This window comes from Mustelus asterias, chromosome 17 (genome assembly GCF_964213995.1).
Source record: "Mustelus asterias chromosome 17, sMusAst1.hap1.1, whole genome shotgun sequence".
Classification (NCBI taxonomy): domain Eukaryota; kingdom Metazoa; phylum Chordata; class Chondrichthyes; order Carcharhiniformes; family Triakidae; genus Mustelus; species Mustelus asterias.
In genome coordinates, this window is record NC_135817.1 from 66,451,223 (window position 1) to 66,476,293 (window position 25,071).

Here is a 25,071-nt window from a genome sequence, read left to right on the forward strand (position 1 = left end):
GCAAAATAGTAAAGTTACTGGAGCGTGAGGGACTGGAGAATTACAGCAATTTTTATGATCTGCAGTGAAATGTAAATGCTTCTGGGCCTCTTCAAACAAAAAAAGACAGTATTACATACAAAGATTTTTAAAAACTGACATTTATATAATTTAGTACTGGCTGCAAATCCAATTCTAATGGTTTCTTTATTCTGATTATGTTTGTGACTGATATTTAAGGACTTGAGTGTCAATGGACTTGAAGGTGGTTGCTGTTAAATAGGCGCAGTGTCTTACATCCAAGCTAAAGTTAGATTTAAAATTGATCCTGTCTAATATTATCTTTAATTTTCCAAATTCCTTCTTTATCACTCAACTCAAATATTTTACCAAGTGTTTGTGGGTTTGCTTTCCTGCACATGTTGTGTTTGCATCACTTGACACATGTGGAATATAACAGACAAAATAACTACAGGTAAAACATAAATACAAGTTTGAACCATCCTCACAGCAAGACTCAAAGAAATCTGCAATGATGGATTCCAAATATTAATGTTTGTCTGCAAATTTATTTTTCAGATGGTAGTCAGAAAAAATTTCAAAGAGTGAAATATTCTCAACCCCGAATTAAATATGCTGACAGGTTGCACAAATTAAAACTAAATTCACTTATTCACTTAGGGTACCAGATTGTAATTGGAGAGCTTACAGCAATTAATTTAATTACCTGTATCTCCTCGGCCTTTTGGCTAAGATCAAGTGTAGTATCGACATGCTGTACTCGGTTGAAGTCATTAGGTTACATTTTAGCTTCATTTGAAGCAATTTTTAAAAGCGGCATCTCGGCCTTTTGGCTAAGATGCAAATGAGATCAAGCCTTGGAGGAGGTGCAATGCCTACTCCAATCAGCTTGGGTCATGTAGATCAAGCCCAAGACAGGAGGTGAGAGCCCTGTCTTGTCAGCTTGGATCGGGAACGTCTCAACTTGAGACTCTGAATTGGACTTGATTTGATTGAATTGGATTAAAACAAAACAAAAAATTAATTTAATTACCTGTATCATATTCCTCTTCGTCTGCAATACTGAAGACAGGTTTTACCCCACGATAGGGTTTTCCCACCCTGTCACTACTGCTCACATGCCTGAGTAAGGGCAAATACAGTGGTCAATTATTAAAATCAGAAAATTCAAACTTCAGTATGAATTGTATTAGTCATGGAACATTCAAGCTGATAAAACTCATCAAATATCTTGAACAACTTTCCCTGCATATTGAAAACTACATTCTTCCATGAAGACACTGCTTGTTGTAAAGGTTTGACTTTAAAAAAACAATTTTTTTTTTACAAATCCAAATCCAGAGGCAGAGGTCATTCAGCATTTAATAGTTCTGTCAAAGAATTTTGTAAATTGCAAGGTGTTTGTTGGTTGCATCTGTTCCAAAGTGCAGACTCTATTCAATGAACCAGAGGTTATGCTGTTAGGTGGAGCGGGCGAAGGTGACAAATACAGGGATGTGAAAATGGAGGATGCGTGCAGACTTTCAAACAATTTGGAAAATAAGTTTCCCCCAAGACGTCAACTTGGAGAAAGCGAAGTATGCATTTCTTGATTCGTTCTTGGAAAAGATCATGTTTCCTTACACATCAGAGCTTTATAAACAGCTAATTTTTCAAAGTGACATTTTCCACAAGTATCTACTGATACAAACGGCCTCTCAAGCAAACAAATTCCATAAATTTTATTTGATTTCAAGCCTGTATTTAATAGAGCACACTCAGGAGTTTTGATGCCATACACGAAGAACAACTGAGAACATCTCTGAATTAAGTCAATGCAACCATGGTAAATAAATCAAAATACATGTCACAAAATAATTGATAGTAGATCTGGCAAAGTGATGGTGTGGCTCATTTAACTCTGAAGCACAAGATGGTGGATGACAAGGGTGGCATGGTGGCACAGTGGTCAGCAATGTGTCAGGGACCCGGGTTAAATTTTGGCCTTGGGTCACTGTATGGAGTTTGCACATTCTCCCATATCTGTGTGGGTTTCCTCCGGATGCTATGGTTTCTTTCCACTGTCCAAAGGTAAACAGGTTAGGTTGGTTAGCCATGCTAAATTGTCCCTTAGTGTCAGGGGACTAGCAAAGTAAATACGCGGGGTTATAGAGATACGACCTGGATGGGCTTGTTGTCAGTGCAGGCTCATTGGACCAAATGGCTGCCTTCTGCACTGTTGGGATTCTATGATTCTAGAGTTATAAGCACCACAGGAATGGATTCTGTAGGTAGGGGGATGGAGGTTCATTTGAAACCACTCACACATGACGCCAAGAGATTATTCATCTGCACATCAAATTATATACAACATCTTCAGTGGGAGCAATCAAGAATGCAGCAAAAGACGGAGTCAGGTTGGGAGAGCAGCAGAAGCCAGGTGTGCACGCATTTTTTTAAATTGCAGTTTTACAAAATTAAAAATCAAGAATGCCAAGAGAATGGTTAATGCACAGTGTATATTAGCACATATAGAAAGTAATACTTCCTACAATGACAAGTTGGACTCGGAGCATTTTTGGATTACATTTTGTATAACATGTAAGTTAATAACTGCATCAGCAAAATTATAAATCAATTAAAGCATTTGTTAGTGAGGGAAAGTGGAGAATTGTAGAACAATGCAAAACAGCCATCAGTGCAACGTCTAGTCTACCTTGTACATTTCTGACCACAATAAATGAAATTGAACCTACAATAAAACTTCAACGCAACCATTAACGCAAAGTTTCATATTTTACACAATCTGCATTTAGTTCCCATTTTCACTGCAAGCCCAAAAATCTATATCTGTACTTCATCCGATTACCCAGAAGGACTTTGCAACCCAAAACTACTGGAATCTTGGTTAAGAAGTGGACTGGGTATTCATGTCAAACGTGATGCTAAACTCCTACTAAAAGGGACTACTAAAAGCTTGGTGAAGAAGAGGCGGAGGGGGCAACACGCATGGGTTTAGGGAGGGGTTAAAAGAAAATAGGCAGATGAACATAACAACCAACGTGGGTTAGGTGTGAGGTCAAGGTGACGATGTGTTGGGGGGGGGGGGGGGGGTAACAATGCAAAAAAAGCCACGCGGTAAATTTTCCAGTTCCGCCTGCCACAGGAATCATAGTGGAAGTGGGACGGACCATGGAAAGGTCCGTTAACCTTGGGTGGGATTTTCCAGTTTCGGGGCAAATGGAAAATCCCATCCCAGGAATCAAGAGGCACGGATATCAGGGTTGAATAGTTTTGACTTAAAGGGGGTTTTACAGATAGAAAGGGAGAATGAGGAGATTTAAATACAATGAGAAGTTTAAATTTGAGATGCTGGGTGAAGCTCATGGAGATCAACAAGAACTGGGTGATGGGCAGGTGGGACTTGGGTGTGAGATTTAAATGGGTTGAGCATCGTAGCAGAGCTTGGGTAACCAGCCAGGAGACAGAAAAGGTGATACAGACATGGGGGTTGAGTTCGGCACGGCAGAGGACAGAGCTGGGTAATGATATGAAGTGGAAGGAGATGAGGTTATTGGGTTTAGAGTTGAGCATGTTGACAAAGTTGTGAAACGTCTGGGGGCTTGTTTAGGAAAGTTAAGGCTCACACAGAAAAAATGTCCATTAGATGAGATACCAATGATACAGGAAATGGAATGATATAACTCACCCCAAGAGTCAGTGCTCTTTGGAGGAGAAGAAAATTGGAATAATAAAAATAGTTCAGCATAAGTGGAGAGAAATTTAATAAGTCAATTGATTCAGTTTTGACTTTAAAATCAACAATCATAGAAATCATAGAATCCCTACAGTACAGAAAGAGGCCATTCGGCCCATCAAGTCTGCACCGACCACAATCCCACCCAAGCCCTACCCCCATATCCCTACATATTTTACCCACTAATCCCTCTAACCTACACATCCCAGGACACTAAGGGGCAATTTTAAGCATGGCCAATCAACCTAACCCGCACATCTTTGGACTGTGGGAGGAAACCGGAGCACCCGGAGGAAACCCACGCAGACACGAGGAGAATGTGCAAACTCCACACAGACAGTGACCCGAGCTGGGAATCGAACCCGGGACCCTGGAGCTGTGAAGCAGCAGTGCTAACCACCGTGCTACCGTGCCGCCCCTCTTGTGACACTGTGCAAAAGAAGTAGTCTTTCAGATCATTCTGAAATATAATTTGAAAAAATTAACAAACATTTATTTCAATGATTATATTCAGTTCAGGCACAGTTTGGTGAGGCATTTAATACCACATCAAGGCATTCTGTCCATCACTAACCTTTGTCCATCTATGAAAATATTGCTAGCAAGTAAGCTTTAAACCAATTAAAACAGCATCTCCCCTGTGTCCACTGCATACTCAGCACCTTTTTTATTTTCCCATTCAAACTAGAAGTTGACACTAGATGTAAAGAACAGAATGCAATACGATTTCCTGATAGATCTTGGTTATTCTTTTGATTCCAAAACCAAATGTTTACTCTTAAAAAGCTAGTATATTCAAGAATCAATGAGCAGTAGCTATATCAGTATGGCCACGTTAATCTGGGAAACGCTTGAAGGACGTAGTCAGCATTCATTTTTTAAAAATAGCAATAGTTTTTGAGAGCAGATTATACATTTGGCAATCATATAAAAAAACAGCATAACAAATACATGGAACTGCTAATACAAATGGTGAAAAGTAGTAATAGCAGACTGTACATCGCAGCAAAGTGAGACGCAAGGTTTCCAGGATGCCAGATAACACAGAGTACATTTTAGTTTCTGGGCATGGTTTCATGGCGACGGACCAATAATAAACATGTAGCCATAAATTTAGACAAACCAAGTAGAAGTTAAAATATGTTGTTTAAGGCTTAAATTGCTGCAGCAAAGCAACAGTAAAAGACCGAAGTAGTACGTGCTTGCGCAGCATGCTGAAGTACAGAGACCAGAGTTGCCAAGCTATTCTGAACACCATCTTACCAATCTATGTTCATTTTTTCTGGCCAAGGAAGTTGAAAAGCCATTCTATATTAATTAATAATGGAAAATAAGACAAAAGCAATAATTTCAGAAAAAGGAAAAGAACAAATCTAATTAGAAACAAAAGTTTAACCATAACCAATTTCTTCGCAAAAAATAAAATAATCCTTGTTCCAAAAGACACAAGTTTTACTAAACCTGCAATTGCGTGTGCGCATTTTATTGCATCACATTCAGGTACGTACACAGATGCACATGCATTCTATTTCAGTTCTGCAAATAGACTCCCAAAATTAACAAAAAAAGATCTGCTTAAACTAAAATTTCAATTCAGACAATTTAAGAAATACATTTTGGTTTCAAACTCCTTCCTGCAAGAAGAAATTGTCTGTTAACGTACAAGCTGATAATTTGATCTCTACAGAAAAGGGCTTTATAGAATGAAATACCATTTTGAAGTACCTTACCTTTCAACTGGTGCAGATGTATTCTCAATGAAACTGATCACTTTCTCTTTTACATTCACCGATTTGGATTTAAGAGCAAACGTCATTTTATTTACTAATGACTTGACTCCCCTTCCATCACCTGAACCATTTGGGGAATCGCCCTGCAAAAGCATTTATTGGAACTCGATTATAGCACCCTCAAAATGCGGCATGCGACATTTTATGTGCAACTTGCTTTAATCATAGCAGGATAAATCTAAACAACTGCAGGAGATATCTAGAGTAACACATTATACAGAAAGAGATTTTACAAATATATTTATATAGCTATTGGCCATTAACTCTACAACTTGAGAGTAAATTTCAAAAGAAGATTTTAAAAGCATTCTGGAAGTACACTCCTGATGTTCAAACACATCGAGCAGGATTCTCCAGCCGTTTGCACCAAGGGGATTCTCTGCTCCTGCCGCAATGAATGAAGATTTTGTTGAGCGCCAAATCCTCCATCCTCGCTGGCAAAGGTGGCGGGGCTTTCACCACGCATATTCATTAAATCTATTAAAATTGGGAAGTAGTTCAGAGTTAACACTCATAGCAATGGTAAGGTGCAGGTTTGATTAAATTCCTGATCTCTGCCTTCTCTTTGCACCTCAATGAAGTGGTAAAGTTCCTCGTTAGGGAAAGAAAATAAGTGGAAGAGTTGTTCCTGAGCCACACTCGCACATCTTGTGACTGGCTTAGGGTGGATCAGCGACTAAATTAAACTGCAAATATAAATGCAAATTTAACTTATTCTTTACCTGCCCACTTTCTGTTTCCAAGCACTATTAAATCCACTCTAAGCTACTCCATTCAAGATGTGCAAGTTTGGCTCAGGAACAACTCTTTCTTCCTTGCAGAAGAACTTTATATTCTCTTTGCACCTCATTGAAGCGATTGAGATCAGGAATTTAGCAGAGGGCAATCAAACCTGTACCATACTACTTGCAGTGAGTGTTAACTCTGAACTACTGTCCCATTTTAATATATTTAATGAGGGTAGGTGGTGGCATAGTGGTATTGTCACTGGACTAGTCGTCCAGAGACCCAGGGTAATGTTCTGGGGACACAGGTTAAAATCCCACCACTGTAGATGGTGAAATTTGAATTCAATAAAAAAAATCTGGAATTAAAGTCTAATGATGAAACCAGTTAATTGTCGTAAAAACCCACTAATGTCTTTTAGGGAAGGAAATCTGCCGTCCTTATCTGGTCTGGCCTACATGTGACTCCTGACCCACAGCAATGTGGTTGACTCTTAAATACCCTCAGGGAGGGGCATAAATATTGGCCCTACCAGTGACACCCATAACCCATGAACAAAAAAAAAGGATGCTTTATTGAACATGTTTACATTATCGGATGCTTCCTTCTGATACAGACTAAAGTAGGCAAATTTCAAGTCTCGCAATGAGTACCAACTCTGAATCAAAAGGTAGTTTCCAATTTATATCAGTGCTGGTCATACTTTAACCACAGTCTAAAATTATTCTTCAGTAAGGTTTCACAATCTTAACTGTTATTCTTACTTTAAACAAATCATTGAATTAACAAAAATATACTTACATCAGCAGAAGAAATACTTCCACGAGATCCAGATGTACTAACAATCCAGTGACCGTAGCCATTTTCTGGCCCATCTACATTTATGTCTACAAGGTGCTGCTGCAATGCTGCAAGACAGGGCAGCTTATAGATACTGACAATGATCACCAAACCTTCTAATCTTACTTTCAATAATAGCCTTCATACACCTCAATACAAAGAGAATGCTGTGCACCAGAACAACCTTTAAATTCAGCCAGATTAGCTATAGTCCTGGTTAGTTCTTTTTCTTTCATTTTAAGTATAGATTTGGATATATTAGTATTGTTTTTACATTGCACGTGGTCATGTAAATGAATGTTTTAACATTCATTATAACAATTTTGATGTAGTTACAAGTTAATTCTGAATGTATTTATCAACAACTGAAATAACACTTTCAAGTTAATCTACTTAAAACCGTACTTATGGAAATTGATAATTGAAAGAATTAACTGAGTGTCCATAAACTTAGCAACGAGAAATTTTACTGAAGTGAATTTGTGCATTGAGAAAGTCTCATCAATCGTGTTGAATATTTCCAACAACACCGTATTATAGATGCAATGCATCACAGATGAGAACCATACAACACAAACAATGCATAATACCTTGGAGACCATGGTTTAATAATGCTATAATTTCCTTAACCTGCAGTTATAATTTTGACGTTTGAACAAATTACCTTTTTTAAATTTCATTCAATTAGCTAACTGTTTTTAGATATATAAAAAAACAATGTTACAGACATATAATTAATTAAAAGGAATTTAGTTGCAAACAAAAACGCAAGCACAACTAAAGCATTACAAATATGTCTTCATAATAGCATGGTGTGGAGCAGTGCTCCGAAAGCTTATGGTATTTGCTACCAATTTAACCTGGTGTTGTGAGACTTCTTACTGTGTTCATAATAGCATTCAGACTTTCAGTTTCTTTCTCATTTAAACCAATAAAATATTTATTCTAGGTAACATTTTCTGAATCATATTGCATGAGCTTTCCATTACTGAGGAATGCTGATTTACATTCTAGTTTTGGGTATTTCACCAATATTCGGGCGTTTATCTTAAGTGGGATGCTCCACAGTACTTGTCTAAATTATCTGGAGAAATAACGATACCCTTCAAAATACTGAAGAGTTACCATAGCTAAAATCAATTGAATCTTAAAGCTGAATCGCAGTTTGGAACCAATAATGTAGTTGGGGATAGGATTTATGAAAAGTGTTTTCGTTGACAAATGACATTTTCTGTTCATTGCAGCTATTGTAGATGATCTCCTACAAGTTGAGAAATGCTTCTTCACACAAAGGGTGGTAGAACTATGGAAGTCTCTCTCTCTGTTTACTGGAATGTTTTGAATGAATCTCCATTGTTTCACAATGGATTATAATCAGAAGCGGCAAAATGCCTCTGTGAAGGAGGGCATGTTTCTGCAGAGGTAGTTTCTGAGGAAATAATGATTTGTTGAAAACCGAAATGTCAGAATCATGATTCAGAATTTCAGACCATTTAGCAATAGAAAGATTTTGGTGGAATTTGTTGTAAAAAAGTTCAATTCAAAAAGTTGAAAGTTTATTTATTAGTCACAAGTAAGAGATCAATCAAGATTTGGAGAAATCACCGGACCCAAGATCTTAACATTGTCCAGACGGAACAGGGGTAGTAAGAGGAAAGCAGAAAAGCTAAAAAGTAAAGTTTATTTATTAGTCACAAGTAAGGCTTACATTAACACTGCAATGAAGTTACTGTGAAATTCCCGTAGTCGCCACATTCTGGCGCCTGTTTGGGTCAATGCACCCTAACCAGCACGTCTTTCAGTCTGTGGGAGGAAACCCACGCAGACACGGGGAGAACATGCAAACTCCACACAGAGACCCAAGCCGGAAATCGAACCCGGGTCCCTGGCGCTGTGTGGTAGCAGGGCTAACCACTGTGCCATCCACTCTGAACAAGCAATTTTGGAGAATGTGGATTAGGTAGATTCAAATTCAAACTGCTTGCAAAAATGAAGGTTCATTAAAAACAAAAACGCTCACTCATGAGGTCTTGGATTGCACCATTAAATGTCATAATTTCTAGAACGTTTCACATAGGAGGGTAATATTTCAGCTGGCTGATTCCCAAATCTGAAAATGGACAAGCACTTTTCTCTTCACTTAGAAACAAAAAAGCCCCAGCATAGTTTGAAATACTCTTAATAACAAGATGTAGTGAAGGAATGTTGTGTCTACTGGCAGGGCAAGTTAGAATGCAATATCTCACTGCACGTTTTTGTGCAACAACTTTATTTCCAAACAATAAATTAAGGTAATTTGAGTTCTCAGCTTTTTAGGGCTATGTAACTTTCTTTAAAGCTGTTGATCAATGTCTTCTAGCTCAGTATATATATTAGAACAGATGAGAATTATATAACGTTGACTATAAATAATATGACTGATTTATATATAAAGACAGAGCTCAATTTAGCAGGAACACTTTATATAAAGAATCAAATTCAATGGAACGCATTAAAAGTTTTTTTGGGCTACATTGATAACTATCAACTCAACCCTCACCACTACCCAACTGAAAAGTTTTCCTGTTTATAACATTGATGAAAGAAGCTGAAAAAAAGGAGGGAAGGGGCTGAATCCAAACTCTGGATTATCTAATTTCATGATGTGGAGATGCCGGCGTTGGACTGGGGTGAACACGGTAAGAAGTCTCACAACACCAGGTTAAAGTCCAACAGGTTTATTTGGTAGCAAATACCATAAGCTTTCGGAGCACTGCTCCTTCGTCAGATGGAGTGGAGTGGAGATGGAGTGGTTATTGCATCATTTCCACTCCATCTGACGAAGGAGCAGTGCTCCGAAAGCTTATGGTATTTGCTACCAAATAAACCTGTTGGACTTTAACCTGGTGTTGTGAGACTTCTTACCGTTATCTAATTTCAACCAGTGCAGCGCAGAGGCTGTGCAACCAACCTTCCACCCCTGCTTTATGACAGGACAGAATCACAATTGCCAATATTTCTACTTCCAATTTCTATCTAGCAGTTTGAGCTGGCGATGCATTTTTGGTCAGTCGGCAACAGAACCAATCTTGACAAAATGGCCTGTTGACAGATGTGATTAATAATCACATGGATGAAGCGTCAAGAGGGAAATCAACAGTCATGGAACTAAAGCTCAAGCAAAAAGCCATTACCTTAAGGAGAGGATTAAAAATTAACAGGAATTGACAAATTAATAAAATAGCTGAATAATTCCATTCATTTTGTTTGACATAGGACCTGCTGCTGTGATGAATGCCTGATGCTATTTTGCACCACCCTAACCCTGTAAAATCATTAAACACTTTAAAGGTCACTGCTCATTTTTACAAATGTTTGCCTCTTAGATACCTGTGTTATCCTGAAGCACAACTGTTCAAAAACCAGATTTTCACCTTAATTACATACTGACAAATACCAAAAATGGTGCATAATTTGTTAATAATGTATTTCCTAGTCAGTGCACCAACTAATACAATATTAGTGTAAATAATTTACAAATAAAGCAATATTTTCTACATTTCATTCCTGTTTCGTGTCTGAAAATAAAAAGGTTGCTCTGGGACAGTCTCGATGTCTATGATAAACAAAGGAACAGATCATCAAGTCTAAGGGTGAAATGGTTTGGAGGAAAAAGATTTCAAAAAAAAAGTGCAGCTTCCAACAGCGACCAAGGACACCAAATGTATCAGAGCCTTCCCACAATGTTTTGTATATTTAATGTTCTAAAGCAAAAGAAAGTTACAGTTGGTGAGAGGAGAGATATATGTTTAACATTACAACCACTACTTCAATTTTAGCTCTCATATGGTAAGACATGGAGTTCTAAATTTATTGCAATGATGAAATTATTATATAAAAAAGATCAGATAGTATAAGCAGAAAATTGGTGAAATCTATAGAAATGGTTCATAAAGGTTGAAAGAAAATTACTTTTGCATCATTACCTAAACTTAAAAATGCAGAGCATTATACCACTTGGAAAATAAGAAAATTGCTCACATGGTCATAGTCTGACTTTTATAAGCAAAATTAGATTTCACTTCCATAGATTTAAAGGGAAAGTGTATTCTACTATATTGTTATTGCATCCAAAATTTATAAAGGATTTTCTCACTTATCTCACTGTTATATTTTACACCTGTAAACTGCCATTTAGAAGAGCTGTAGATGCTGACTATAGTTAAATATCTCAACAAAATCAATGTACAATACTGGGAAGCTGGATTAAAACAGAACATGCTGGAAATATTGTGCCGCCAGGTCAGGCAGCATCTATGGAGAGGGAAAAAGAGTTAGCCAACCAGGTCAGAACAGGGAAAAGTTTGTGATGGTTTTACGCAAGTACAAAGGCAGGGAACGCGGGAGGAGGGTGCAATGGGTCATGGACGAAGGAATAAAAGAGAAAGTGTGTGTAGGGCAGGGAATGAAATGATGGTGCAATGCAGAAGGGATTGGTTATGGGATGAGAAATGAAAAACAGATCTAGAGGATCCCAAAAAGCTCAATCACTACCAACAGGTGCTGTACAAAGAATGGGAGCTAATGCACCAACATTGTTGAGCTTAAAAGCTGACAAGTGCCTAATCAAAAGATGAGGTGTTGTTCCTGAAGGATAAGAGACCAAGGACAGAGTCGGGGTTGGCTGAAGTAGTAAAACAGGGAGCCATAGGCACAAGGTCACACCTGTAGGCTGAACAGCTGTGCGCCACAAAGCAGTCACACAATCTGCATTTGGTCTCTTCAGTGCCAAGAAGTCTGTATCATGAACAGAAAATACAGAATTCTAAATTAAAAATATAATTGTTTGACCTGAAGGGAGCTTATGGGACCCTGGATGGTGGGAGGGCTGGAGGTAACGGGTGTTGCATCTTGTGGGCTTGCACAGGAAAGGAAGAGTGTGTTGGAAGTGATTGAGGAATCGAGCAGAGTGTTGTGGTGCACCTTGGCTAATCTCTTCCCAGCAACATTTGTGACCCTTCCTATGTTCTTCAGGTTTACTGTTTTCTGGCCCTATCAAGACTTTTCCTTTGAACAAAGGCCTAACTGGGCCCCACTCACCATCAGCCTTCTCCACCTGGCTGAGGTTCTTCTCACATTCAACAACTTCTCCTTTGACTCCATCAAATTTCTCCAAATAAAAGTAGGGTTGCTATGGAAAACTATATAGGTCCGAGAAATTCTTGTCTTTATGCTCGCAGTTCTATTCAAATTCCACCCCTCACCTCCTTTTTGCTACATTGATGACTTGATCTGCAATTTCCCGCTCTTACCCTGAACTAGAGAATTTTAAAATCAATTTAGCTCCCATTATCCACCCTTTTCTTCTTACTCCCCTTACTTTCCTCAACTTCTCTGTCTCCAGGAGGAACTTCTTCACACAAAGGGTTGTGAATCTATGGAATTCCCTGCCCAGTGAAGCAGTTGAGGCTACCTCATTGAATGTTTTTAAGGCAAGGATAGATAAATTTTTGAACAGTAAAGGAATTAAGGGTTATGGTGAGCGGGCGGGCAAGTGGAGTTGAGTCCACGAAAAGATCAGCCATGATCTTATTGAATGGTAGAGCAGGCTCGAGGGGCAAGATGGCCTCCCTAGTCCTTATGTCCCTTATTATGTCTTATTAAAGGTTTCATTTTCTGTTTTGACTCGCTGCAATTTGCTGAAGTGTTTTTCTCTCTCCCCCTCCTTGTTTTTTTGGAAATTTTGTTGGTTAGCTGAAAGCAAGGCTTCTTGCCTTCCTGGAGTAGAAACTCTGCTGTTGCTAGCTTGCCTAGAGAGTCTTCTTGGTATTCTGGGAAGCTGTTCTGACTTCAGACTGCTCTGAGTGTAGCCAGAGGACTTGCTAGAAGTTACAAGGCTGAGAGGATTTTCAATTCTCCAACCAAAGGATTCAACTCCAGTATCACATGAGCATTAGTCTTTGCTGTGGTAAACCTGTGGAAGGGTTTTCTTTTGTCTAAAGGAAGTTTTGTTTGAATGGAACATCTTAAGTATATTCGTTAAGGGTTATACATTATTGTGGTTGTTTTGTTTTTAATTGATAAAAGTTATTGCTCATTTTCTTTCCATCTTTGTTAACTACATTCTTAAATAAACTTTGTTTGATAAAAGTTCCCTCGAGGCTCATTTGAATCATACCTGAAGTGAAACATATCATGCTTATCCTAGCCAAATTCAAAGTGCAAACCTTATGATCCAGGCAGGTTTCCTAAAACACTTTGGAGTTTCTGACCTGAATTATAACACACCCTCTCCTTGGCCTCCTACATTGTTCCAATGAAGCTCAAAGAATACCATCTCATCTTTTGATTAAGCACTTGACACCCTTTGCAACTCAACACTTGAATTCAATAACTTTCAATCATAACCAGCTCTCCCATTTTTTCAGTCAACATCTGGTGGCAATAATTGTGTTTTTTCCCCACTTACACCTCCTCTAGCTCCATTTTTCTTTCTTATCCCAATACCATCCCCTTTTGCTTTGTACAATCATTCCTTTTGTTACTTAATCCCTGTCACGAAACCTCCCCGTTATCCTTTCCTCCCCTCACTTTTTGTTCCCTACCTCTACTTGCTTAAAGTTTGTTGCATCTCTAACTTTTTCCAGTTCTGAAAGTAATCAATTTGAAATGTTTCCCTCCCTCGGGGCTGCTTCACCTGCTGAGTATTTCAAGTATTTCCTGCTTTTATACTATTTGTTCCAGTGCTGACTCAAATAAATAGTTTTAAAACACAAAACTATACTCGAGCTCAAAAACAAGTTTTAGCTTATCAGTTTCTAGCTATCTTCCTTCTGTTGCTTGGCAATTTGGAATATGTCGGCTCATTAAAGAACTGAAAATTTTTTTAATAACTAAGGTGCAGCAGTTGAAGTTTTCCACTGAAGTTGGCTGAATACAACTTTACATTCTAATGTAGAAAACAGGAGGAAAATAATTTGATGAATTAGAACATTTTTCATGTAACTGATTTTGAAGACAGTAAAATATAGTAAAACAATCAAAATGATCTTTTGTGATTCAGAATCTAGCACTGGCTCATCCTCAGAAATGCAACATAACTGTAGTAACTACAGAAGCAGCTGAAAAAAATAGAATTTCCCTCAAATAATGACAAAATCAAGATTGACATCGACCATCATTTTCTCGATGCTTGATTTTTAAAAATGTAGTCATATTGAGAATTAAGCGTACTGGCATTTTAAATAATCATAGTGGTAAAATATAATCCCTCTCACTCACACTACAACTTCCTTTACTAAAAACAATGAAGGAAGGCTCTGCTGTCAGAAAACAGCATGCTAATTGGCAAGAAATAAAATTAAGTTGGGTCAACAGGACGGCAATGTCAATTCACTAAATGCTGGAGAATAAAGATTATGAATAAATAATATGGTGACGAAAATGGAACAAACAACAACAGCTGCACAATATAAAATTAGAACGAGTGAAATAGTTGCCGAGGAACAAAAATACACAGATATTGAATTTCAACAACTGCATCAAATTTACTGGAATCATAATTTAAAACATTGCGTTTACTGTCAGATTACAAAACTGTCAGAAATTGACCACATTTTTATTCCCCAACATTACAATATTGTTTTTATTGCTAGTTCCCAATAGTTGGCCCTTTGACAGCAATTTTTCCAACATTTAATTATGCACATACTTTTGCATAACAACACCAATGGTGACAATATTGTGCCTCGCCTATTGATTGTAAAGGATAAAGACAAGTTAACTTAAAATGAAAATAGAAATGTTTGCATAAAGTCATGGCAAAGTACTCTAAGGTTCTATGCACATATTTTCTAAATTAACCCGTCAAAGTACTGATATTTTCAACAGAAACAAATCATGAAGCAGCTTTGGGAATATGACCTTATCAAGCAAATAAGAATTTGGAGATCATCATCAATATTTTGGTGCAATATTAAATAGATTTGTTCAGTAGAACTAGCTTTTGCCGAATTAAAAGAAAAATTCAAAGATTGAGGACTTACCCATGAAGCCCCCTCTGGCAATGCTAACATACTCTTTGTTTTTCTAGAATATAGAAACATAAAAAACTTAAATGCTGCCCTTTGATGTTCAGCATAAAGGCAGAACTAGCAAGAATATAATCAAACATGAAGGCTCATTACAGAATTATACAAACTAAATGGATCAATTGTGGTGAAGAATTAATATAGCCAAGTTTAAAATACAGAAACTGGAATGACTCAAGCAGCTATTTCTGGCATTTTTAAAGGATTGATGAAAATTATCATACAAAATCAGGTTAAAGGTCAACCCAAGCATAAGAATAAATACAAATATCTTGCTCAAGCAGAACTGGAAATGATGTAAACATCGTCGTGCTTCAGCTCACCTGAAGAAAGTGAGCCAGCACCATGTTCATGTACATGTCCTCCTCCTCTCGGCCACTTCCCATGAAGCACAGGTGTTCACCGCTTGCTACTGACCCTGACTCAATAGACTGTTTCTGTGCTTCCAAAAGGGATTTAACTGAAAGTGCAAACTCTGCAGGGTTTTGCAGCATCTGCGGAGAATGGAAAGAATCCCATTAAGTTGTCAAAGGTCTGCAAGATATGTGATAACTCTGAATTGCAATTACATTTTACACGAAAATAAATAAAAATGAGCACATCTCATTTATTCACAGCACATTCCAACTGAAATGCTCTCTGCTTGTCTTAACTTTAAGTTTTCTTTAAGAAGCTTACAAGAAAATAACTTTTGGTGGAATTGAAAAACCTCAGAAATTGGCTGTTCACTTGCTTTCCTATGGTGATAACTTCCTAATCTTCACTTTCCTAGATATTCATACAATTTTGATAAAGAAATATATCTCACACTAACTATTCCAAATCCATATACTTATTATTGAATGGGTAAAAAAAATTAGCCAGCCTGTCAACTTGTTTCAAGCTTGCTATTTCTCTCTTCTAGTTCCATTTATTTTATGCATTCCTCTGTGATTTAAAACTTCTGCCATAAAATTAAGTTCAGAACTATGATTGCCTTCACTGCTTGAACCTCCAAGACCAAAGTAACAATGTGGCCAAAACATCTTTTTTATTCATTCGTGGGAGATGGGCATCACTGGTTAGACAGCATTTATTGTCCATCCCTAGTTGCCCTTGAAGGGCAGTCGAGAGTCACTGCTGTAGCTCTGGAGTCACACGTAAGCCAGAATGGGTAAGGATGGCAGATTTCCTTCTCTAAAAGGCATTAGTGAACCAGATGAGTTTTTCTGACAATTGACAAGGTTCCATGGTCATCAGAAACTCTTAATTCCAGATAATTTTTATTGAATTCCAATTCCACCATCTGCCATGGTGGGATTCAAACTCTGGTCCCCAGAACCTTAGCTGAGTTTCTGGATTAATAGCCTAGCAATAATACCACTAGACCATCGCCTCCCCCAAGGGACAATATGCCAAATGCACAACTCATAATATCCCAAGTATGACCTTATCAATGATCTACAAAGTCAGAATAGCTTTTGATGAAATGTTCACTTCCAAGATTATCCTGTTGAAATTGCTTGTTTAATGTGAAGCATTTTTTTTCTTCTTGAATTGGAACTACCCTAGTCCATCAACATTGGTTAGTGTCATTTCCCATGAATCCTTTAAAAGTTTCTCCCAAACTTTCCAGAGGATTAGGACTCAGTGAGAAACATTTTGGAACCTGAACCTACAAAGCAATTACGCATCACATATTGTTTAAAATCCCTGCAAGTTTGCCAAATGTAATGCAACCATTCCCCCTGATTTCTAATGGCACATCTACGCAGAGCATGCATTCACGTTTCATTATATATTTTTATTTACCAGGTCTGAATCCAAATGAAATGCTGTAGAAAGGTGCCCAGCATTATACTGTTCTGCAGGTCGACAATCTACCACAAAGAAGCGAAGTACATCCTTTAACGTGAAAAAAACACAAAGAAACAGAGTGCAGATATAACAAAATGTATTTGTATTGTAGTGTAAAAGATTACAGCTGTATTATTCCATGATAACGAACTGCATCAACAATGAACTGTGGTGGGTATAATTCCCATATTACAATCTTTCAAACTACACTATCTAGATATTCCAAAGTAATTATCCAATCCAGAGGCGACTTCTTGCAAGCTGTGCTCAGCATACCTTCTAATTCTATCTTTTACCCTCATTCTATGCTTCTAAAATGTTACTCTAACTCTTATAAACTCTCTAACAATGCTTTAATTCAATTTCTTACAGATTTGGTGCATTAAGTTGAAAGTTCTCTTCACCCTGGCTATAACTGTATCACTACATTCTGCACTCTCTCGTTTCCTTCTCTATGAATGGTATGCTTTGTCTGTATAGCGCGCAAGAAACAATACTTTTCACTGTATGCTAATACAGGTAATAATAATAAATCAAATCAAAAAAATCTTGAAGAACACAATCTCATAATTTACACCTCCATTTAGCTAATTACAAAGTTAAATGGAACATCAGACATTGCCAAATACAGCTCCTCTAGATCCATCTCCTCTCCCATCATCCTCATTTGCCTTGCACCATCATCTCTTCTGCCAGTTAATCGTTAATCATCCTGCCTTAGCCCCAAAAGACTTTCTCCTTTTTTGTTCTTTTGTTCCCTCCCTCGATCCTTTCACTGACAACATAGTTGCTTAAAATCTGGGGCACCTCAAACACTTCGCAGTTCAGATGAATGGTCAACCTAGAACTTCAATTCTGTTTCTCTCCCCACAGATGCTGCATTTGCTGTTCTGAATTTAGTCTCAGGCATTCGCTGTGTTTTTGCTTTTATATAAACAGACACTCACTGTGTCAGTGAGGTACACTTCATATAAAATAAATCATGATGCTTCGTGTGTCAATGAGAACAAACATTGACAGATAATAACGCAGCTTTCTGTCTATCGAATGATTTTGTTTAATCAGGTTAACTTGTGCACAAGTATTTGTATATCTTACCCCTTGCTGTTGATTCGCCTGTAGTATTTCGGATACGGAAACGGGCAGGCATAAAGCTTGACTCAGATCTGTCTCATCATCCTTCAGGCCCAACAGATTACTTCCAAACAGGTTTTGGTTATCCTGTCAAGAATAAGTTATTCATCAAAAACAACAATATGCTAATAGTTTTATTTCTGATTAGAAACATCTGCAGATGAGCTGGAAGTAACAGCCTGGATTTTGTGGTTGTAATGACGATAAAACTGTCAGCATTTGCCAAATCTTTTACTTTGTGAAACTGACAGAAGATCCAGGTGTCCACACATGCACAGTTAAATGTAGAAATGCAGTTGCACAGTGCACTTTTGAAATTATCAGACAGAAATCAATAAATTTCAGAATTATAGTGAATTTCCCACTATTTTCACATTGTAAAAGCCCTAGAAAATGTTCCACCTTGTTGGATTAGATGGCTTACACTTTTTCTCACCATACTATGATCTTCCCCTCGAAGCACAAACAAGAGAAGAATGCTCATTATAGACTGCCTGCTAGATTGCTATGCAACACTGGGAGGAAACTAAGCACAAGGAGAATCTGGGAATTTAATATCTCAATTCCTGTTATGCATAAGATCAGACAGAAAAAGGAGCAAAGCTAAACTCTGCACAAGTGCAACAATAGGATTTTGGTTCATATATTTGCTATGTAGCAAGTTCTTGATAGTATCTATGCTGCACTTTAAACATGGCACAGAAACTTTACGCTTCCCAAAGTCATCCTATATTATTCCTCTATGTCCAAACTTAATTCAGCACTTGAATCCCTCAATTACTTAGTTCTTCCTCAAAAATAATGTACTCATTCTCCAATATTCATCTTTTTAAACTGAACAGAATTTCAGAAATATTAACCCAACTTTTTTGAACAAGTAATGATAGCATTTTTGCAGGAAAGTTTATATTCATGTACTTTGGTATAGAACCAAAAAGAAATTGCGAAAAGTCTTTTACAGGATCATTGTACGTAATGCTCACCTGGAATAACCTCTGTAGTTGGGAAGGAGAGGTACCCCCATTATTGGTATCGAGAATGATTTTTGGGTAGCTCTCGATTTTATGGCAGCTGGAGTCAAAAGAGGGTCTGTCAAAGAGAGAGCGCCAGCAAATCAACTCATAGTGCCAACTGATGTTGGCAATGTGACTACTGTTATCGACCCCTTCATTTGAGCATTTTTCAGAAAATAAAACTCTGGCAGCCCTGACTTCTGTAACAATTTGAGAACTTCCATGATGGGATTTGCTCATTTTTAAAAAAACTCTAATGAGTTGCAGTGCTATACCGTCATAAGATAGCAAAACAAGTATTAATTAAGTAGAAGTACTTAATTGATACAAAGCAGCAATTCACCAAAGATCCTTAGACAGCACCTTCTAAACCCACGACCACTTCCACCTAGAAGGACAAGAGCAGCAGATACGTGGGAACACCACCACCTGCAAGTTCCCCTCCAAGCCACTCACCACCCTGATTTGGAAATATATCGCGTTCCCTCACAGTCGCTGGGTCAAAATCCTGGAATTCACTCCCTAACGGCATTGTGGGTCAACCCACAGCACATGGACTGCAGCGATTCAAGGCGGCAGTTCACCACCACTTTCTCAAGGGCAACTAGGGATGGGCAATAAATGCTGGCCAGCCAGTGATGCCCGTGTCCCACAAATTAATTTTAAAAAACTGATGTTAACAAGACCAACCACCTGGTGGAACAAGAGGTCTCTTGATCTGTGTAACTACATTCCCCACTCTAGTTTCTTATTAAAGATGCTGATGCTTGACAAAGCAAGGATTAAACACTTTCCCCTCAAGGGAGAAAAGATACACAAGAAGGAAGCCAAGTTGCATCGTTGAAACACAACCTCTTGCAGAATGCCTTTGACGTTGCATACAAAGGACATTTGCAAGAACATAAAAAGTTAACTTTCTGCCAAATAAAAGTCTGAAATATATTTAATGAAAAAACAATTAATAAAATCTGGAGGACACAAGCAAAAGCACTGAAGACTAACTATATAGCTCAACCAAAACACAATCTTAAACTGCACAAGATCAGTGAAACCCATAAAAGTCAATATTAAGGGGGAAAAAAAATCAAAGATTATTTCTGTTAAATTTCTAACAGTTTTTAAACATGAAACACATGTTAGCATTCAAATTCCCTCACAACACTTTTGTCTTGTTTCATAGCTGGATGCCAGATTTCATAAATGGGACAGAATTCTACTGAACCAAAACCAATATTGACCATCCATGAGTTAGCATGCCCACTGCTAACAATCAGCTGTATTCATGGTACACTGCTCACTGAAGAATGTTCCCTGCTCACTACTCATTTAAGAATACTTGCCAAACTCACCTGTACTTTTCAAAAGGTTATAGAATAAAACACTGTTGGACCAAAGCATGCAGATTCAAGCTTAAGAGTTTAATAACCAGAAATCACAACATTACATGAAATATTTAAAAGTATGAATCTAAAAATAACTTGAATCTGTCTATAATAGGTTAACATGTACATTTTAACATGGGTTTTAAAATGCGATAATAAGGCCTTTCGATGACTGCATCATTTTGTCTCTTGACAGATTTTTGAGAGATGTAAATATATGGCATAAACATTAGTTCACCAATGGAGTTCTGATGCCAGTCAGAACAGAAGTTGAGCAACTCAAGCTGTGATTTGCTTGGGAATTACTTCATGTTTTATCTGTTTCTTTTCAACCAAACAAACTACTTAAAGAAAATCTATATGTTGTTCCTTTCCCATGTATTCTTCACGGTTCTTTTAGACTAATGTTAGCAAAGTATAAACTCCTCTGATAGCCAAGCATTAGAGAGAAATAAAATTGCTTGCTCTACTGTCTGTCTATATCAGTGTGTTAAATTCACTGTCCTAGACACCAAAGCAATATTTTAAACAAGGACATTCATCACTTTCTCAGTAATACTGAATGTAATTCTCTGATCTGTGTGTGATAGAGGACATCTTTTCCATTACAATCAGAGACTCCTACAGTGCAGAAGGAGGCCACTCAGCCCATCGAGTCTGCACTGACTACAATCCTGCCCAGGCCCCATCATCCCATAACCCCATGCACTTACCCTAGCTAGTCCCCTGACACTAAGGGCCAATTTAACATGGCCAATTCACCTAACCAGCACACCTTTGGATTGTGGGAGGAAACAAGAGCACCCGGAGGAAACCCACGCAGACAGGGGGAGAATGTGCAAACTTCACACAGACAGTGACTCAAGCCAGGAATCTAATCCAGGTCCCCGGTGCTGTGAGGCAGCAGTGCTAACCACTGTGCCACCCATCATTTTACAAACTCCAGTCATTTTAAAAACAAGATTAAATAAAGGCCCAAATTCCTGCCTTGCCATGTATTTTCTAAATAGAAACGTGTTTTTTTTTAGGATGGCATTTGATGTTAGTTCAAATTTATGTTGCTAAAAGTGTTATAAAGCAAATCATACAAATTTTCTTAAAAAGCAAATATACATATTTTAGAAGAAGAATCCTGCCTAATCTGATATGGTATGTACGGATAAAAAATGAAAGCCGAAGACATTTGTTCTTCAAAAATATAAGTACCTTTCTAAAGGAAGCAGGTGTTCGGGCATAATAATACAGTGCCAATGAATAGAGGTCCTCTATATCTTCTGTCTCCAGGTTGTATGGAACTCTTTCAAGTGATCCTGAAATACAAACATATGTTGTACTGGGCTCACACACATTCTGACAACAAATAGTGTGTTTTAGTAAAACAATTTGGTATTCCTTTGGTAATCTCCTTGCTTGGAATCAGGAATTGAACTAGTGATGTAGACCCAACATCATTTTAACAGAAGCCAAGCAAGCAGAGTAAACAGTGTTTTTAGTGTGTTGCTTAAAAATATAATTTTAAAAACTGTACAAGCTCTTAGATACCTACATTTTTTGGTTTTGCATCTAGCATGCATAATACATGCGAGCGCAATATTATTGATAGACTTTAAATCGAGTTAGCTTTGCATTCAGAACATAAATAATTGAACAGGTTGGGAACACAACTTAAAAATGGATAGAAAATTAATCTATATAAGGTCAGAAAATAGTTTTCAATAAAGAAAGGGAAGTGTGTTTATTTCTTGTTCAGGATAACAAGCTAAAGCATGAACTTTATTTGAAGTAACGGACTGAAGAAATGGTGCAACTATATTCAAGGGTTTGATTATTAATGCAGCTATATATATATGGCTTTTAAAATCTAACCACTAGATGAAAGATAAATATTGATTTGTCTATCTACAATGGGTAAAGAAAGTATCATTATTTATTTATGCAAACAAATTAAAAAGCTCTCACTCTGCAGTCACTGTGCAATTCTCAAACCTTTCAACAGCCATGTGCATGCCTGCCCCATCATTTCTTTCAGCCTTACAACAGCATAATCGCTGCCTCACTGGGACTAATATGGCAAATCTCCAAAATAAGCAAACATTTGCTGTTTTCTGATCCCATAACCCAGACCTTTCCCTTTGGACTGAACATGGGGATTCGTGTACATAGACATCTTTATTTATACATTTTTGGATTTATTATGCCAATAAATATAATTCCCCTTCGTGTTACTCGTTGAAATAAATTTTAAAAAACAGGAAAAACACCCATCTAGCCGAAAATAAAACACAGCATTTACTTTCCTCTAACTGCATCAGTTTGTCTTTCCCACAGCTCCCTGAGGGCTTTGTGACAAGGTTAGGATGGGATTGGTAGAGCACACCAAGTTATCTAGTGTATCATACCAGTGATAAAGAAACATCACTCTCTCTCAGGGGTAAAATAGCTGTAACTCAAAGAATCATCATAGCAAAACATCAAGGGCCTGATTTTACCATTTTGAGTCTAAGGGCCGAATCTGGGCGTCAAATAGATCCGAGCCCGGAATCCTCTTTGCAGCGCGCCCATACGCTTTTTGCCGGCTCCCGTCCGATCTGCGCAGTGGGTGGGGCTTAGCGCTGCCGGAACGATCGGAGCTCTGAACTGCGCATGCGCAGTTCAAAAAAAATCCGAAGCAGCGCGCCCGGGCAGGGAGGAAAAACAGGGGGGGGGGGGGGGGAGAGAACAGCAGAGAGAGAGAGGGGGGGGGGGGGGGGGAGAGGATGGACTTGGGAGAATCTTGCAAACTGAAAATAATGTAGCATCTTCTTTGTGCTGCCTAATTATCTATGGGAAAGATAATTAAACTACAGTGTCCTAGTGAGCAATTAGTGACCTGTATAATACATTTGTGATCTGTAACTGGATTGTTGATGTCCCTGTAGCCATGAGCCAGGTGGTCAAATGTTCAGAGTCAGGTGGTGAACTTGGAAGAATTGTCCCCGTGGTGGAACTTGGTTGGAAATAAGATTCAAGGAGATTACTAAATCTGGGAAACCAACCATAGTGAAAAGAAGCTTGTATTGGCAACTCTTCTCTCACATTCCATGGCAGATGTGCCCCTACTTATGAATGTGATTTGCATGGGCAATGTTGGGTGCAGCTAATCTGCCTCTGGAGCAGCCTTGGATCCTTTCTTTCATCCTGTTTTCATCTGAGCATTGCACAGAATTAGAGGAATTCCCTTTGGAAGATAATGTCAAAATTATAATCGCAGGAACTAGAAACCTGACAGTCAAAGATTTGGGAAAATATTTCAAAATATATATCCCCCCATCCATATTTTGAAATATCTGCGAAGGATGGTCGAGGAGGATGGTGACTTCACAAGGGCAGAGAGGGCTTCGGAGGTTCCCCTGCAGAATAGAAATACGCTTCAGATTTTTATTTAGCAGGTCGCTAAAAGCACGGATCCGGAACGGACCAGAAGACGGTAAAGTGGGATTTGGTGGTAGAGTTGGGCACACGGTTCATTAAGTCGATTTAAATGCATGCTAATGCATTTAAATCGTCAGGCCGCCCAATTTGGGCACGGACTGGACCCGCGCCCGAATCGGGTGTCGGTAAAGCTCGGATTCGGGTGCAGATCACATTAAAGGCCCGACGCCCGACTTTACCGCGATTTCACGCCCGTTTTGGTAAAATCGGGCCCCAAGTGTACTATAGAATATCATACCCATGATAAAGTCGGGGCAATTTTTAAGTGCTATGATAAATAATTCATTCCATCTTGAATCAGTCCAAGGGAGAAACAAATCATCATAGTATTTTAGAACATAGAACATAGAACATTACAGCGCAGAACAGGCCCTTCGGCCCACGATGTTGCACCGACCAGTAAAAAAAAAAAAAACTGTGACCCTCCAACCTAAACCAATTTCTTTTCGTCCATGAACCTATCTACGGATCTCTTAAACGCCCCCAAACTAGGCGCATTTACTACTGATGCTGGCAGGGCATTCCAATCCCTCACCACCCTCTGGGTAAAGAACCTACCCCTGACATCGGTTCTATAACTACCCCCCCTCAATTTAAAGCCATGCCCCCTCGTGCTGGATTTCTCCATCAGAGGAAAAAGGCTATCACTATCCACCCTATCTAAACCTCTAATCATCTTATATGTTTCAATAAGATCCCCTCTTAGCCGCCGCCTTTCCAGCGAAAACAATCCCAAATCCCTCAGCCTCTCCTCAATTGTTTGCAAGGTTTAAACACCTTGCAAACAATTTACTGTTTGAAATAGCCTAAATTAATTGACATCTCCCGCAATTAATTATGCCAGTACAAAGTGAAACACACCAATTAGCAAATGAAAACAACTGTTGTATCAAAAGTGTATGCTGGCAGAGCACGGTTTTTGCAAAACATCATGCTTTAATCACACTGATATGATAAATTGGGCACATTTCTATTCTGTTCTCTTAGGCTTACTAGCTCAGAGTAAATCATCACATCAAATCACAATCTCTGCAGCATGGAAAACCACGACTCTGCATTTTTCTTCTTTTTATC

At 38.3% G+C, this 25,071-nt stretch overlaps 1 protein-coding gene across 2 annotated transcripts in view; it reads right to left on the bottom strand.

The window, feature by feature from the left end:
- Positions 1–25,071, bottom strand: part of tbc1d23 (TBC1 domain family, member 23) — a 68,298-nt gene that overhangs the window by 11,332 nt on the left and 31,895 nt on the right. Inside the window, exons 8-16 of one of the 2 annotated variants that reach the window (XM_078232861.1) lie at positions 21,733–21,836; positions 18,096–18,218; positions 16,953–17,045; positions 15,485–15,655; positions 15,117–15,159; positions 7,054–7,160; positions 5,467–5,609; positions 5,000–5,044; positions 1,034–1,122 (exon numbers count right to left, since the gene is read on the bottom strand). In XM_078232861.1, the coding sequence (XP_078088987.1) occupies positions 1,034–1,122; positions 5,000–5,044; positions 5,467–5,609; positions 7,054–7,160; positions 15,117–15,159; positions 15,485–15,655; positions 16,953–17,045; positions 18,096–18,218; positions 21,733–21,836 (918 nt within the window). The remainder of the gene's footprint in view (positions 1–1,033; positions 1,123–4,999; positions 5,045–5,466; positions 5,610–7,053; positions 7,161–15,116; positions 15,160–15,484; positions 15,656–16,952; positions 17,046–18,095; positions 18,219–21,732; positions 21,837–25,071) is intronic. The other variant, XM_078232862.1, reaches the window with a different exon arrangement.